Consider the following 18,459-nt stretch of genomic DNA (forward strand, 5'->3'; position numbering starts at 1 on the left):
TTGACATGATTATGTTTATGTATAGTGTTGATTTTTTTGTTTTTGTATGAAAATACAATGCTCGGAGACGAAATTTAAATCCCGCTAAATCAAATAAAAAATGCGATGTTTGTTTGAATTAGGTTAATGATTTTGTCAAATATTCCATTTTTAATTGTATCGATGTTTTATGGAATAAATTGTGTTTATTTAATATACATATGTATGCAATGTACGGGCTTTGATTATTTTTTTTCTTCGTTTGAATCACACGTTCAATTTTGAGAATGTTTCCTTAAAAAATACAATTGAACTATATTTGTTAATGCAATTTAAAGGTTTTTAATGCAATCATTTCTTCCGCCCAAAACACAATCCCTGTTTCCGACAATTATTCAAAGTGATCAATTGCTATGCATGATTATGATTCAAACTGTTCTACGACAGTCAAAGAATCGATCAGTTTTCATAATGTTCTTATTTTTTTTTTCTTCCAGGGGTCATATTTAGACGAACGCCAGTTCCCTGAGCAAGAACCGATCCGTCGAAACGATTGCCTAGAACCTTATCGTTAAAATTTACAAGTAATGGACTCAAAGATCTCACTTATTCGGAACGAAACGTTTAAAATGATTCAACGAGAAAAATGTAAAAATTGTACAAGAGCTGCCGTAATTAAATAACCTTTAGCTTAACTAATTGTTTTTTAATACTTAAAATACATATATAAATTTTGTAATACATAATTATGTGTGAACTAACTATTTAAATACAATCACGGCGTTTACCACTTTCACAATCAATTGAATTGATTGAAAATTAATTATTACTCTATTAACTTGAAGAGCGACTCGTAATAAGAAACGATAAATGATTTCAATCAAACCTTTTTGCACAACCGTTTCAAATATTTGTAATCGACATTAAAACATATTTTTTAAATAAATCCAAACGTATGCGTTAAATAATAATAATCATATATTTATATATATATAAATGTTTACTTAAATTCGATAAAATTACAAATTGTCGTTTAATTGAGTTTTGCGAACTGCCGCATTTCCAAGCTTTCAGTCTTACCGTATCATAATGCGTTTAACATTCTCGGTGTATTTTATTTTATTTTTTTAAATTATTACTGAAAATACACCAAATATTTTGTAACTGTTTCATTATATATATATATGAATATAAAAAAAAAGGTTGTGGCTATTTGCAGGTACTATATCTGCGACAGGCGCAAAGCCTTCTGCGCATGCGCGTGAACTGTCACTGTCAGCGTGTTTATTGATAAAATTTTGTTTTAAACCTTTTAAAATTTAATTGGAACTCGTAAAGTGACGTAGTATGAACGATTGATTAAACATATAACATTAAAATAATGAACGATTGATTAAGCAAGTCTAGCATACATTAAATGTAAGAAATTATAATCGGATTATAAGTTCACGCGCATGCGCAGAAGGCTTTGCGCCTGTCGCAGATATAGTACCTGCAAATAGCCAATAATTCGCAGATATAGTACCTGCAAATAGTCAATAATTCGCAGATATAGTACCTGCAAATAGCCACAACCATAAAAAAATGGTAAAAAATCGTCAATCAATAAGTTACTAAATGAAATAAATATAACACAAGACGCAAGTACGATGATTATCGTGCGAATGTCTCAACAGTGCGATCAGTCAAAATGAAAACTTCATGTTTGTCATTCAAAGTATACATATATATATATATATATATATATATATATATAATAAATTAATGATATTTATGTTCCGTCACTTTTCAAGCCGTCTCTCGGCCAATTTACGCAAAATAAGTAATACAGATAACAATTATCTAGTTTACTTGTGTTTATTGCTGCTTCGTAAATTGCTTTCAATGAAAAAAAAAACGTTAATTTTTAATCTTTGTCATAACGCAGAGGTATATATGTACAGGCTTTTGTTTCCATTTGTGCGTTTGGATGCCTAAGTAATAACACGAAAGTTCACAGGGGTTGAATTTGGTGATTTAACCCCCCCTTAAATTAGCTAAACGAATGTCGAGGTCGGCTTGTAAGAGTAATTTCATCAAAAAGATAAAATTGAGAAGTACAATATATACACATAAACATATTACATGCTCGATTAATAGTATAGATACAGTTCTACTTTTTTTTTGCAATTACATTTATCTCTCACAGTTAACATTTTACACTGATCGCCCGTTATGATGAAAATGTGCAGATGATGATGTCAATGTTTGTCCGTAATCAAATAGGAATTGTTTTTTCACTCACATTAAAAATATACACTCATCAAGTTTAACGTTACGGTTTTTTTGTTTTTATTAAATTTAAATCTTAACATGTTTCTGTTCAAAATGAAGAAACACTCAAGATGTCCACATTATAGCTATCACACTTTAATATTTTAAAAAACTATCTCCAACTATTTAGCGTACAAAGTCGCAGTCGTGTGGTTCGGAAGTGTCAAATAAATTCAATTGGTATATAAAATCACAGATTTTTTTTGGTGAATATACACAATACATATTATTTGGGTTCAAATTAATACATTAATCGCGTGCTGTTGTTAGTCTCGGTCACTACGACTTTGTACGTCGCTTCGGTGAATACCCGTGTGTGCACATACATTTATATATATATATATATATATATATATATATATATATATATATATATATATATATCAATATTTACACTTCTGTTGATATATCTACATATATGTGCAGAAATGTATATATCTGTATATAAATAGTATGTGGATATTATAATATTTTTAATAAAAAAATATTTTACTTTTATCCAGCTTCCACCTCTACTTGGTTCACCGATTGTGTATTTATTATTAGTTATATACTTGTATTTCATTTATGTATGTATTATTGAAAACTTAAATTTTTCTCTTGATGTCTTTATATACAAATGGATTCAATGTTCATTATCATCATAACTGGAAGAATTTTTTTTTTCATTATTGTATATATATATATATATATATATATATATATATATATATATATATATATATATATATATATATTTATAAATTGTCAAATTTATGTGTCTAGGGAGAAAACATTTATGTCCAATCACTCGTTCACAAGCGAAAGCACTATCGTGTCACAATCACAGCCTCATTTACTCCAAAACCTATTTTTTATTATGTGTAAGTGTGTATGTGTTTGTGTTATAAACAGGGCCGGCCCTAAAATGAATAATTCAATATCATAAACCCGTAAAATCCCGTTCAACCGGCCGGCCCTGATTTTATTATTAAATATATAAAGTGTCACTATTAATATCACTATGTTTATTACTCTTCATCATCATAATAATAATAATACACATTTTTAAAATCCAACAAATATTTTTGTAAAATATATATTTTCGTGTACATATATATATATGTATATATGTAGTATTCTGTATTAAATCGAAAAATAAAATAAATCAATACTCTCAGGCTTCTTGACGCATAATTGCATCGTCCCATTGCATATTTTGTCATATATAGAAAATAATCGTCAATTTATTTGTATCAATTAATTATATATTCAAAACAAAATATGGATTCATTTATACTTGATGAAACAATACTGTGCATTTTTATATATTTTATTAGAAATATCTAAACCCTGTATCTAATTATAGCAGAAATTCACAAAATATATTAATATTTTATTGATAATCCCCACGAATGAACGTTTCTTTTCAAAATGTCTACTTTTTAAATAGAAAAAGAAACGCTAAACAAATGAAACATTTTATTCAATGAATCGTCGTTCAAAATTTTTGTTCTTCATGCATGATTATTATATTAAATAATATATTGTATATATATATAGTGAGTCTTGTCTTACAAATTTGCGTACTTATTTGGTTTTTTCCTTATTTTTTCAGCTGTAAACCTAATTTTACCCCGTCGTATGGCACACCTTCCACGCACGCTTCTAAACACTATGTGTGGGTATTCAAATTTTCGGTAATGTGCTGTGTTTCTAGGAGGTAGGTTAATACATTTATTTTTCTTTCATTGTAGTTTGATTGGCCGGGCTTAAATTAATTATTTGCTCATCCTATCGGATTCAACGCAATCGAGTCGAAGCCGTCGTGCTGTGGCGACGGGTGCGAATCTGGAGTCACCGTGCAGTGCGACGAACTTGGAGTGTGAGTGCCGTTAGACGGTGTCGGTATGAGGCTGGTGCCCTCGGCTGAATATACGTTTGTTACTCTTTCCTGAAACCAAATCGTATATTTGTACATAATAGACAATTACAAAATCAAAGCTACCGACAATTCCTAATAACATCAAGGGCGAAAACACACAGTGGTATGGGACGTCACGTGTCCTTGGCTTAACATTGGGTGTACTTGCACGTGCAGAATGCGGGTCCACCTTACAGCACAAACTATGAATTGATGAAGACTCAAAAAATGAACTCGCACCAAAGCATTATGATTAGGATTGGAAGTAGACGGTTTACGGGAAGAGTACGCGTGTATGCGTGAGATTCATGAGAGAAGCCTACGAAACCGTCTACACCCACTCCTAATCTTAATGCTTTGGTACGAGTTCATTTTTCGAGTCTTCATCAAATCTAAGTATATGCCGTAAGTAAAGGCCACCGACAGAATGCAAATGTTTGGTAGGTCGCACGTGTATGCATATCCATATGCCACCGACAAGTTTCTCCTACATTTCTTCAAATATGGGATTCACCGTTATCGATCACTGTCAAGCAAGGATAAAATATCACCAAAAACACTCCAGGGGGTGATTTTTGGGACTGTGTACCATGTATATGGAAGAGGGATCCTGCGTTTTTTCACATGTTTAAAAGTACCTAAAAAATAAAGCACGTACCACGTACCACTCAGTGTGTTTTCGCCCTAATAAATCATTAAATCTATGGGGGGGGGGAAGAAATGAAGTGACGGTGTGGTTTGATGCACGACCTTATAATGTCTCTTCATACTGGCACACAGTCAGGCAATTGCATATAAAATTATTTGCTACATTGTATATGGACACATTCATATGATCCGTGATGTGTACGTGTACAGCAGTGGCCGACAAAATCTATTCATACTTTACAACAGTACATGTCACCGTAACGTATCAAGCAAAATCGGTTTTCTATGGCCACTTTGGAAATATTCACGCGTACTAACGAAAGCGCGCATGCGCATATGAATATTTTCTGAAACGTCATATTGTAACATTATTGATTCGACGATACGTTGCAAGCAATATTGCGCCGTATCGTCGCGCACTCGGCCAAAACGAGTCTGAATGTGCGCTGCCGTATAGTATGAATAGAAGTACTCTTTTTCGTGCATTGCTGTACTGAGCTGTTGTCTTACAGTGCTGGATAGTATTAATAGACCTGTAATGCCAGGAAGTCAAGTGGTAGCCACCAACTTGGTCAGATCGGTCCCTATCACGCTGGGTTCACTAGATATGGAGGCGAAAGGAATGAAATGATGATGAGGTTTAAACCACAACTATTTAATATAACGAGGAGAGATAGGAAACGGAATACGTGGGTGAGAAGTATGACATTTTTAGTTGATATAGTAGAGGGAGTGAAGAGACAACAAACGAAAGGACGACAGCTGGACAAAATAAGTGCTAGAATGATACCCGATAGATTGTAAAAGAGTGAAAGTGATGGACGAAATTAGAAAAAAATGTGTGGGGAGAAGTAGATGAAAGTTGCCCAAAATAGAGACGAATGGAAGGGTGTTGAGAGGGGGGGCTTCATCCAGCAGTGAATGGTGAATGGCTGTAAATGATGATGATGATGATGCTCACATGTGATTAGTCGTAATATGATTGTATTAGAGAATTTCCTTAATATTTATTTTTAAAAATACCATCTTTTTATTTTCTGCATCGTATTTCAAATCGAAAATAACTTTTGATAGTAGAAATGTTTCTAAGGAGAAGGTTTGATTTCAACTGGTTTTGTTTGAAAAATGCCATAAGAGAATTCAGAGAAATTATATATACAGGTGATTGTATGGGAAATCGTTTGAACCAAATTAGTTGGAGTGACTATTTCCTTGCTACTGCCGATATCTTACTGCAAGCCGACTCCAATTAATATTTTGCATTCTCTTTGAATGTTAGACAATTAACAATTATTAATTGTAATATATAATATAGATAATTGTGACATTCCATTAACATTCTAAATCCTGGTTATATTGTCCTAAGAGTATTTTTAACCCTTTGAGTGCTGATGTCTTTTCTGTTGAAAGCCCGCAACGTTGAAAATTTCGCAAACATTTCCAACTAGAATTATTTAGAAATCCAATAGAAAGCTGGTATAAAAATTCTAGCCAATCCAAACAAACCCTAGATAACTACTGCCAAGGATTTCGAGTTTGTAAAGGTGTGTTTAGACTGTCTTATATATCTTGCAACAATATAAAATAAATAAAAGAAGTCTATTAATGAATGTATTTTACAAAAACTAGTTCCATATTCATTGTTATTAAAATGTAATGGTCACAATCTAAATGCCAAGCCACAATCTAAAATACTCGGCAGTTAGGGATTCCCATTGAAAAATTCTGCTATGGTTATGAATTCAGAAATTCTGGTGTAAACCAGTCTTTATAAACACTGACACGGATTACACGACCCCTGTTCAATGCATTTTTTTTCAATGCTACCTGGAAAGGCTTATTTGGTAGTTTTTCATCGGCGTTTTTCAGGTCCATGCACTTGTTGGCAAAGCGCCGATCGGCGTTGGTCAGCATTCAAAGGGTTTAGGATATACCTGAACTTGAGTCAAGCCTATTTTTTTTATACCCAATTTTGAAATGAATTTGAAAATCAATAAGATATATTTTGCATTACCTGAGAACGGTCGTATTTGAATATCTGGAAACGATTGTTCCGACGTCTATCAGTGTTTCCTATAGGTATACCAGTTCCATCATTATTGCAGCTGTAATTCGGATTCGGGAAAGAAATTACACGCTTCCCCCTACCATTATACTCCTTCACTGACTGTTGTTTCTTGTGGAACAAAACTAGAGTAAACATTCAAAAAGTGATTTAGACACAAGTTGACCATCAATGCGATGCGTATGAAATGCAAATTATACATTATACTTACTGAAAAATCCGATAATAATGACTATCAAAAGCAACACAGTCGCCACCATCGTGATTATGACAATTGACATTGGTATTCCAGACTCTTTCCTTTGCGTCGGCTTGTTGGGTTTGGTTTGATTGTAGATTTCGGCCACCGTGAAGCGATCGTCGTACTCCTTCTCCTGGTCGTACTCGTCCGGAGCAATGTCGGAACCAGGCCTCGTCATCGGTACCCATTTTACAGGTACTGTTAAAAATAAAAATCATTCACAGAACAATATACATACATAGGATCATAATTTGACTAAAAATATATTACCTGAGAGGCACAACTTTCCATCTGGAATATCAGGACATGCACAAGTATAATTTTCACCGCCGAATAAACACAAATGACTGCAACCTCCGTTGTTTTCCTTGCATGGATTCCAGCCTTTCTGCCTCGACTCGGACACAGCTTTTATTTCCATCACTAGCTCTAGATCCGTCTTTATGGCTGTTACATTTTTGCCGGTGGTTTTATGAGCTCTCATCACAGATTTCTTAAACCAATCCGTCCAGTAAATGTGATCGCCAAACTGCAAACATTAAAACATTTCAATTACATGTGTATATTAGTAACAATATTTGGAAAAATTTAGAATCAAAATCTTGCTGACAGTGCAAAATAACATCTGTGAAACACAAATGTTGGAAATTAGACCGGAAATTTGGTACATTCATCCAATATTTTAATTACCTGTGTCAATCCGAATGGATGCATGGCTTCCGGCACCAGTTGCACTCTATTGCCGCCGTGCAAATCAGCTGTTTCTATCCTATCCTTCAGTGCATCAGCCCAGTATAAACGTTTCGCTTTGTAATCCAGTGCTAATCCATTTGGCAGGCCGAGATCAGTGTTGATTATTATCCTGCGCTGCGAACCGTCCAACATGGCTCGTTCGATGCGAGGTGTATCTCCCCAATCGGTCCAGTATATATACCTTTTTATTGATTTAATAAAGTATTATCATCATTTCGAATGTAAATACTGTTTATTCTAATTGTTTTTATACATACCCTTTTCTTGGGAATACTGCTAAAGCTCTCGGCTCGTCCAAATCTTTGGTTATTAGCTTTTTCCTGCACGATCCGTCGATTCGAGCCACCTCCAGAACCTGAATAATTTTATAAAGTTTCATCTTTGTTCCATCAATTGTTGGGAAAATACAAAATATGCACTTTTATAATGCAATGTTGGTCAATTTATATGGTAACCAAGTAAACCGATACCATTCAGCCATATTTATTTATTTATAAAGTTTGGACCATTGGAGAATTACACGAATTCTTAATGCGCCACAATGGTCTAAGATGTATGTGTAATAAAAAAACAATAACATCAAAAGTTCAAACAATAGAAGTAGTCACAAAACATATAATAATAATTAAACATAAGGAAAAACTTGAATAAAATGATGATGACCAAACCGAGCAAAATGGCAAAGTTTGAAAATGCTCGGATAAGAACTCAAACTTCGTCAGACGACAAAATCGATTCTGAACTAAGAAGAGGTTACTAAAAATTGGGAATGTCTTGCATCAACAGTCAGCACCAATATATGTATGTATGTACATATGTACAAGAACCAGCAGTGAATACAAATTATCCGCATGAGCCCCGAATGGAAGAGAGAAGATCAAAATTCACTCATACGTCACATCAATTATGAAAATAATGATGAGCGCAGGCTACCATACAAATAGGTTAAAATAATATCTGATAACCTACGCTCACTGAGGTGGGAAATATCACATTCGGGCTCAGCAGCAACGATTTCATTAGGTCGGATAGCTCTTGGAATAGGAGCCATCTGATAAATATCTGTGCGGGCAGGAGGTACAACCATAAAATGATAATGTCTACCACGCACATATATAAATATGAATTTTAGAGTTCAAATCTACTTACATAGTTTGAGGTAAATTTCATCATTTTTTATTTTTGTTTTGACCCACTGTTCTAGTTTTATCTAGATTATGAGCCGTTATATTATATTTGAAAGTGATATAAGTTCACTTTTCTTCATTTAAAGAAATATTTCGAGTTTAACAGTATTTAAAAATACTGGTGGCCTGTAATACATTTATTCTGCTTGTCTGAGATGCTGGACATATCGAATTAAAAGAAGTGATAACAATTTGTGAATTAAGCCAAAAATAAAAGTGTGTTTTTGTAATTGAAAATTGGACTTCCGCCACTTTCAACAGCTCATGCATACATATGTATGTATATAAAAAAAAAACTCATCAAATAAACTAATACATTTTCATACTTACTTTGATATCATTATCAGTCCAATATATATTATTGGCAATCCAATCAATTCCCAAGCCATTCGTAGTTTCCAAACCTTCCGATATGATAGTCCTCGTATCGGAATTATTCAACATGTTAACACTCCTAAAAATTATTAACACATTATTAAAAAATCCTCAAGAAATTATATCAAATAATTCACATTGATTAATACTTGATAAGATTTGCGTTAACATCCGAATAGAATATCAACTTCTTCTCCCAGCTGAAGTCCACAGCTATAGCACTACTGATTCCGGTCACCGGCAGAGTGACATCCCACAGCTCGATCGTGTCTAATGATATCCTCGCTAGAGTGGTCCTTGTAGCAAACACCAGATAGTTGGAAGGATGCGGCTGACATTCGGTAGTGGAAACATTGCTGGTATTATTCACGTGTCTGACAAAGAGGGTTCCGGTCGGACATACGCAGGTATAGCCCTCGGGTGACCTCAGACACAGGTGGGAACATCCTCCGTTGTTGTTGCCGCATGCGTTTTCAGCGATGTTGTCAGCTTGGATCGATCTCACGTCCATCAATCCTTCTAGGTTTCCTCTGATGATGGTCCTTTCACTTCCGTTCTTCTTGTCAGCCCTGTGCAGAGCTTCGGTCTTCCAATCCGTCCAGTAAACGTGAGAACCGACGACTACTAAGCCGTATGGATAAGGTACGTCTTTGAGGACCACTCTTCTGTCTTTTCCGTCTAGGTCTGATGATTCGATGGTCATTCTCTTGGCATCGTTCCAGTACAGTCTTCCAGCCGGTCTATCGATGGCTAAACCGTTCGGCCATTTTAAATTGTCGCCCACTATTACTTTCCTGAAAGTTTATTCGACAATTTTCAATAGGAAATTCTTATTTGCATTTTCTAAGGGAACGATTTAAGGTCTGTTCATACCTATCCTGCAGGTGTCATGCAAGTGCGGATAGTATTGTTTGGTACATTATATGGACGTATTCATACTCCATTCGCGCATGCGCATTTACGCATTCATGCGCATCCATATAGAATGAACTAAAGAATACTATCCGTACTTGCAGGATACGGGTCGTGCTGGATAGGTATGAACAGACCTTTAAACGTCCATTTAAAAAAAGTTTCTGTGCATTACAAAAAAATTGTGTGCATTTCTAAATAACGGATACAGATTGCATTCGAAAGTTTGCTTTGATGATTGAAAAAAAATATTTGCTACTTAAAAAGTTGATGAAATGTGCATTAAAATGACAGATGAAACGACAGATAAAACGAACCAACGTTTGGTTAGGTTTTATTTATTTATAGTTTGGTTAGATTAGGTTAAGTTAGGGTTGGTTTTATTTTTTATTTTAGTGAGAAACAAAAGTAAACACTTTTGACAGTTGATAGTTGTTAATAGTGGAAGACTGGAACGTTACCACTTTTTGTATCTATTCTAATGCTAAAATCTATTTTTTCGAATGATGGTTTCATATTTTTTAATGGTCACTTTATAATGCCCAAATATTTTATTCGATGCACAATACGAGACTGTTTAATGCACGGAAAATAATGCAAATTTTTAATGCACAAACATGTTTTTTAAGATACAAAGTATTTTTCTCAATGTACAGTTAAATCGTACCCATTTTCTAAGTAGCTGTAAATCTATTTTTACATAATAAAATTATCTATTTGTTGGAGTGTGTGACTTTGCACTAAAGCAAAGAACCAAATGGTAAAAGGAAATGCAAATTGTGAGCTCTAAAACAAGTCTTACAAGGAATATTAAAGGCATACCTGTTTTGTCCGTCCATGTCTGCTTGTTCGATACGAGCATGAGCTCCCCAATCCGACCAGAACATAATGCCACGGTGATAGTGCAAGGCAATTGCTCGAGGCGAATCTATTCATAAATGATTACCATGTTATATTGTATATAGAAGATTTACTCATATTAAAAATGATTTAAAATACATACCAAGTCCTGACCATATCAGCAATCTCTGGTTGCTGCCGTCTAATTCGGCCACTTCGATACTGTTACGGCCGGCGTCCGTCCAGTATATCTAAAATCATTTCATTGTTATAAATGCCATGTGTAAACTTGACCTTGGAGCTGTTTTTTATATAATAGTATTTTCGTTTACTTTTCGACCCGTTGAATCAATGACAATCCCGTCAGCGGTGTGAAGTCCGTTTGTGATTACGGCTGAAATATTCCTTCCGTCTGGTGTTGCTTTGTGAATTATATCTTCGGCTGTGTCAGTCCAGTAAATTTCACCTGTAATACAAAGTCATAGTTAAATTAAGAGAGTTAATCAAAGAAGATGACATAAAAAACTCATCATCATCATTTTATTTTTATTTTTACTTTATCTATGTATGTAGTAACAATAGATGAAGTTTTGTGAACATGCAAAAACTCGAGATTTTGACCGATTCCAACTCAGAATCGATCACTGATCACATTTCCATGATCTAGAAAAAATGTGTGTGTGTGTCTGTGTATTTTGGGGATTTTTTGAACACCTTTAATCCTATCGAACTGAAACTTAGTATCGGTTACTGAAATTCTTATCGACACGACATGAATTTTTTTCAAATTTTTAAGTTGACCGGAAATGGTATCTCCCCTTATAGGTGTCCTCTTTTTTTTAAGTTTTTGAATTCAATTATCTACCAAACCGGCAAACCAAATCGGACTGAAAGTTTTTTACATGTTATAGAAATTATAAATTTTATACCCGAATATTTTTTCCTAAACCTTAACTAGTACTTTTACTATAGAGAATCCAGGTTTTTTATATTTTTTTCAGAAATCCTTTGGTTTATTGAACTGAAATTTCAAATCTAGAAGTTAAGCGTAATACCAAGCTATGTATAAAATTTGGTAAGCATCCATCAACGGAAAGCGGCAGTTTACTCTCGTTCGATTTTTCTTCCACTATTTTTTTCGTCCCCTTAAACATAATTCTTGTACCAATTTTATGAAAATAAAAAAAATCAGTAAATTTAACAAACCGGAAGTGGAATTTTTTCCTCTTAGAAAAGTCAAAAACGCTGTGACCACGAATTCTTCCACACCCCTGAACATATCAAGCTGAAAATTTATATTTCTATTCTTTATGTACTAACTTAGAGTTGATAAGGTTTTGGTCAGAATTCGTAAACCGGAATACATAATAATTTTTTTTAAAACAATATTTAATTATTTTATTGTGACCTTTTAAATTAATTTAATTTTTTTGACATTTAATATTTATAGTGATTTTAAATAATAATAAAATTTTGAACAACATCCAATATCCAGAAGTAGAACTTTTGTCTTGTGTAGGTTTCCCTACATTTGCGCTCAATTTGTATCGAAAATTTTCTAATAACCGGTATGTGTGAACGTGTATGTACGTTTAATTATCGAATTTTGTTTTGTGACCTTCTTATATTCCTCAAATACGTAGATAGAGTCATGGGTTGGTCACATCCGAATTTTTTTTCATGGACGCAAACAACAGATATAAAAAGTTAATACATACCCGTTTTTCTATCAACGTCCACAGCTAGAGCATTCTTCAAACGTGGCAAAGGAAGCACAACGTCAATAACATATGGAACATCTAATGAAATCTGCCTGATATCAATGCGATGAGCGAAAATCAAGAAGTTGGTAGGACCGTTAGCACAATTCTTCTGATCTTCCTGAAATTTTAAACAAAATTTAGACCAATAATCCATTTGACATGAGCAATTTCAACTTGAGCAATCCTTACGCCAAGTTTAACACCAATGGGACACCGACAAGAGAACCCAATCGGCTTTAAGAGGCACAAGTGAGAACAACCACCATTCCTCTTTCCACACCGGTTTGATCCAACAGGAGATTTTCGCTCTTTATGATAGATTTGGACATCATTCAGCAACACTGTGTCGGTCAAAAGTGTCTTATTTCCTTTGCCGGTCATCTTGTTGGCCGAGTGAATGGACTCGGTCTGTAAATCTGTCCAAAATATTTCCTCGCCGTAAATATCCAAACCAACCGGTTTTTGAATGTTATCCCCTGAAAATTATGGATGGTTATATAAAGAAGCCTTACATATAAAAAAACCCACAATATTTTTGTACTATTCGTTACCAATTAGTATCCTTCTATCTGATCCGTCATATTTGGAATGTTCTATTTGCTTCGAACCACTGTCGGCCCAATAAATCCTCCCCCTAGCGTAATCCAGAGCCAAACCTTGAGGGATTGATAACTTTGTGTAAACAATCTTCTTCCTCGTGCTTCCATCCATATAAGCGCTGCTAATGCAAGGAGTTTGTCCCCAATCGGACCAAAACATCATCCCACCTGTAATACGCCAATGTTCAAGTGAATCAACTGCTTCTGATTTTACACACTTCTTAAATTAAGCTCAAATTCTTAAAATCCTTACCTAGCGGATCTACAACGATGTCTCTGGGTTTGTCGATCTGATCCCAAATCAACACGGTCCTCATACTGCCATCAGATTTGCAAACTTCAATCCTTTTAGTTCCTTCGTCGACCCAGTAGAGCTTATCTGTGATCCAATCGTAAGCCAAGCCGGTTGGACTCACTGAAAAGTTTCAATGTGTTAAAATGATACTCCATATCTATCAAAATTTAATTTTAAAACTAATCGTATATGTACTTACTCAAACTAGTGCTGACGATTGCTAATTGATGACTTCCATTCAGAGAAGCTCGATTTATCGTATATTTTTCAATGTCAGTCCAGAAAATCGTATTGCTCTGTTGATCCCAAGCTAGTGAGAATGCTGATTTTACTCCATTCAATGGAATAACCTAAATAATAAATTACAATTAGACCAAATGTTGGACAAAAGGTTTAGCATTATATAATAGAAAGGTGGGTACCATATCAATGTTACTCTCCGGCTTTTTATTTTCCAAGTGCTTTATTTTAATTTCCCTCTTCCTGGCAAACAGCAGTAGTTTATCCGCAGTATCTTCACAAGTCCTTCTATCTGCACTTAGGGTATTACCCAAAGGACAGTGACAAGAGTACGAAACCCTATTTGGAAGACACAAGTGTGTACATCCTCCGTTATTGTTGCCGCAATGGTTACTATAAGGTGGCTGTCTTTGAGGATGGAAACTGAAAATGAAAACCAAATACTTAGAAATGTACGAGTTTTTAATTGTTTTCCACAGCGAAAGCAATGGTTTAAGCAGTACCTATGAATATCCATGGGAAAACTCAAGCGGCTGTGCACAGTTTGGAATCCAACACCAGTTTTCTTATTAACAGTTGATATACTCTTTGTATGCCAATCTGTCCAGAATATAGCATCTTCGAATAGGGTTATAGCATAAGGGTGAGGTAAGCCTTTGCTGACAACCTTAAAATTTCAATAAAACCGTAGTGAACCCAACAGATTTAGAGCAGTGTATGATATTAAGACTAAGATACAGAATAAGATAGATCTGAAGAAGTAGGCGGAAGGTGAATATAAATGCGAAAGGAAAGGGAGGAAGTACTTTCAATTGGCAATTATGAAGAACAGTGTTTGATAAAATATACCTTCTTCCGATCACTTCCATCAAATAGTGCGCTCTCAATCACATGATGTTTAGCATCAGCCCAGTATATTCTGCTTGTAGTATAATCCAAAGTCAAACCGTTGGGCCAGTATATGGATTCGGTCACAATACTCTTCCTATTAGAGCCATCCATGTCAGAGCGTTCTATCTTCGGATTTGGACCCCAATCGGTCCAGAATACGATAGCGTCTCCTGGATGAACCGTAATGGCTCTCGGTTTGTCCAAATCGCAAGCAGCTATGACAGCTCTCCTTGTACCATCCAAAGTCGAAACTTCAACTCGCCTAGTTCCGGAATCAGTCCAGAAGAGCAAGTTGTGGATCCAATCTACTGACACTCCGGCAGGGGAGTTCAGACCCCATTTGATCACATCTGAAAATTGGTAACCATTAGTAAATAGAATTCGAATTTGGAATGACTTGTATCGCTGTGATTCTTCACCTGTAACGTTTGTTCCGTTGACGTTAGCTACTCTTATGGAATCCAGCCTCACTTCAGCCCAGAATATGAGCTTCTTCTCGTAATGATAGTCTAATGCCACTGCATTGTGGAGTCCTTTCAATATGGAAGTGTATTTTTCACTGTTCAAGGAAACCTGAAAGTATTAAGGAAGTACATATGTAAGTGCACCTTTTATATTATATAATTTCTCCATATGTCTTTGATCTTTGAAACTATGCCAAATTTACTCTTTCTTGATAGTTTTATCATAAGTTGCCAATTGGGTTTCAACCAAGGGAGACTATAACCATATACAAGTCAAGTGTCTTTGGCCACAATTCAAAATTAACGACTAAGCTTGTACTACATATAAAGTTCTGTTGAACTTAAAAAAAAAGAAAGTGAATTCTGTTATATGAAATGTAAATCTTATCGGTTTCATTATTATAATATGGGGGTAGGGCGAGTGAGACGACTGTGTTGGTAATGTACAACTGTTTATTTCAGTAGCCGGGAAGGAAGAGAATGCTTACCCGCGAAGCACTAGCGAACCGATGGTTTTACGGTTAGTACCTCGGGGTTGCCACAATAACAATAATAAACCAGATTGGTAATTTTGGTAGATAGAGAAATATGTACTCCCTTGACCCTTATTGTTTTAAGCAAATTTTGAAATCGGTTCCTTATAAACCAAACTGTAGATCAATATTTTCTAATATTTTCCTTTCTTTTTATATTCTTTATACATATCTCAACAAGAATCGGTATTCTTATCTGAATCTCATATTTTTGTTAGTTCAGTTACATTTCTGCCCGTCTAAAAATCGTGATCTGATTTTGAACCACTTCCACTGTTTAGATCGCTTTGATATTTTACCGACGTACGAGAGTTAGCTAAAATTGGAGAAATTTTATATCTTCGATATGTTATGCTAGAACTCATTAAAGATTACTTCGGAATCTTTTGTCAGATCGAAGCGATGACAGCTAGCTATTCGAACGTGGTTTTCTACCACCCCTTCACAATTCTATTAAACAGTGGTACAAACTACTTTTTTCACTTTCATTTATTTATCCATTTTACACACCACTGCCAGTGAATTGGAATATATTATACAAAACAATTATTTTACCTGTCTAACTTCAGCTCGATTTGTGAACAGCAAAGTAGGCGATGCACCCAGAGCTTTGCAAGTCCTCAAATCAGGTCTCAACACATATCCAGTCATACATCCACAAGTGAATGTTCCAATGGTATTGCTGCAAGTTTGAGAACAGACCGGATCTTGCTCGTACATACACTCGTCAATATCCTTACACCTGTCAAAAGAAACGAACATTACTAAAAGAAACCGACAGCATATTATATTGTATTTATGCTTGACACTAACGAGTATCCGTCATCGGCCAGGATGTATCCTGGATTGCATCTGCAAGCAGATTTCCCAGCTGCGGTTGTAATGCAGGCGTGTTCGCACTTACTGTCGGATTCGCAAGTCTTCTTCAGAGGACAGTTGTCTTCATCATCACCGAGAGGACAATCTTTTTGACCATCACACACGTGCTTTCGATTCACACAAGTACGGAAAGCACTGCTCAAGGTGTTGTTGGAATGAGCTTTGCACATGAATTGACCCACTTCGCAAGACACCTCGCACTTGGTCTCGTCGTCTCCGTTGGAACAATCTGGAGCACCGTCGCATACCCAAGTGTGCTGCAATTAAAAAAGGAATATGTTTCAACTGTTGATTTAATTTAATCTTGATTTGAATTCGATCAATATTTTTACCAAGATGCATTTTCCATCTAAGCAGGTGAATTCGTCTGTAGTGCAAGTCCTGTGATTGTTGGGTCCACAGCCCTCCTCATCTTCTCCGGTGTCACAATCTTTCTGCGAATCGCATCTCCATAGTTGAGGCAAGCATTTTCCGTCTTTGCATCTGAAATTGCGGTTTAAAATCGATCATGTTTCACCTGTTGGTTGGTGGTTTGATACAACGATTCGAAGTTTTAGACTTACTTGAACTCTCCAGCTCCACACTTCTCCTTCACCATAGGACATCGATCTTCGTCGCTCCAATCTTCGCAATCGTTGTCGCCGTCGCAGTTGAAGTCTTTCCTTATGCACTTTCGGTTCAAGCATTGAAATTCGTTTTCGCTGCATACGGGTGGGCCAACGGCTGTAATTTAAATCGTGATTTTAAATATGAATACTATTCTTTACCGCACGTTTTAGTTGGTAATTGGATTATTAGTCACATTGCGGTGGTCACTAAGATAATTTTTACCATGAAAATCGCGAATACGCAATATTTGGCACTCAAGTTCTCGTTAGTATGATATTTATTTATATTTATATTTATTTATTTTATTCTAAACAGACCATTGTGGCATAGCAGGAATTTCTAAAGCGCCACAATGGTCAAAAACATAACACAAAAAAAACAAAATAACAATTAAACACAAATCAATACACAACGAAAATAATACACCCATCAATTATACATAAAAAAATTACATTTGAACATAAACATAAATACATCCATACATAAACATAAAAAACAGCATTTAATAATAACAGATAAAGTAAAAATATCAAATTGGATTAAATTAAATGATGGACTTTCGGCTGCCAGATGTTCCGTTATAGAGATTTTAGTGACTTTGTGACCAGTGCTTTGTGACCAATAATCACCGAACCGTTTCAGTTACAGTTTCTACTTACAGCATTCTGATTCATCTGATCCATCGTCGCAATCGTTTTCATTATCGCAACGCCACGATACAGATATGCATTTACCATCGTTACAGCGAAATTCATTCTCATTGCACCTGTTGATCATGCAACAAATAAAAAAGATTATTTATTACGCTGTATGTAAATTAAATCATAACGCAGCTTAACCCTTTGAGTGCTGACGACAATTCCAACTAGAAATATTTAGAAATCCAATAGAAAGCAGGTATAAAAATTGTAGCTGATCCAAACGAACTCTAGATCGCTACCCTAGATGACTACCGCCGAGGATTTTGAGT

The 18,459-nt window shown here is 35.1% G+C and overlaps 1 protein-coding gene across 1 annotated transcript in view; it reads right to left on the reverse strand.

Annotated features, from left to right (window-relative positions):
- Window positions 1-3,975: 3,975 nt before the first annotated feature.
- Window positions 3,976-18,459, reverse strand: part of Lrp4 (LDL receptor related protein 4) — a 31,652-nt gene continuing 17,168 nt past the window's right edge. Inside the window, exons 6-30 of the mRNA XM_077436740.1 lie at window positions 18,149-18,255; window positions 17,444-17,603; window positions 17,213-17,363; window positions 16,815-17,137; window positions 16,557-16,743; window positions 15,424-15,577; window positions 14,963-15,354; window positions 14,617-14,780; window positions 14,296-14,536; window positions 14,073-14,223; window positions 13,832-13,993; window positions 13,531-13,746; window positions 13,169-13,455; window positions 12,935-13,097; window positions 11,549-11,682; window positions 11,380-11,467; window positions 11,199-11,304; window positions 9,614-10,258; window positions 9,420-9,543; window positions 8,160-8,257; window positions 7,840-8,083; window positions 7,420-7,678; window positions 7,120-7,347; window positions 6,858-7,033; window positions 3,976-4,225 (exon numbers count right to left, since the gene is read on the reverse strand). Coding sequence (XP_077292866.1) covers window positions 4,061-4,225; window positions 6,858-7,033; window positions 7,120-7,347; window positions 7,420-7,678; window positions 7,840-8,083; window positions 8,160-8,257; window positions 9,420-9,543; window positions 9,614-10,258; window positions 11,199-11,304; window positions 11,380-11,467; window positions 11,549-11,682; window positions 12,935-13,097; window positions 13,169-13,455; window positions 13,531-13,746; window positions 13,832-13,993; window positions 14,073-14,223; window positions 14,296-14,536; window positions 14,617-14,780; window positions 14,963-15,354; window positions 15,424-15,577; window positions 16,557-16,743; window positions 16,815-17,137; window positions 17,213-17,363; window positions 17,444-17,603; window positions 18,149-18,255 — 5,125 coding nt within the window. The 3' untranslated portion in view covers window positions 3,976-4,060. The remainder of the gene's footprint in view (window positions 4,226-6,857; window positions 7,034-7,119; window positions 7,348-7,419; window positions 7,679-7,839; window positions 8,084-8,159; window positions 8,258-9,419; window positions 9,544-9,613; window positions 10,259-11,198; window positions 11,305-11,379; window positions 11,468-11,548; window positions 11,683-12,934; window positions 13,098-13,168; window positions 13,456-13,530; window positions 13,747-13,831; window positions 13,994-14,072; window positions 14,224-14,295; window positions 14,537-14,616; window positions 14,781-14,962; window positions 15,355-15,423; window positions 15,578-16,556; window positions 16,744-16,814; window positions 17,138-17,212; window positions 17,364-17,443; window positions 17,604-18,148; window positions 18,256-18,459) is intronic.

This window comes from Arctopsyche grandis, chromosome 8 (assembly GCF_051622035.1).
Source record: "Arctopsyche grandis isolate Sample6627 chromosome 8, ASM5162203v2, whole genome shotgun sequence".
Taxonomy (NCBI): Eukaryota; Metazoa; Arthropoda; class Insecta; order Trichoptera; family Hydropsychidae; genus Arctopsyche; species Arctopsyche grandis.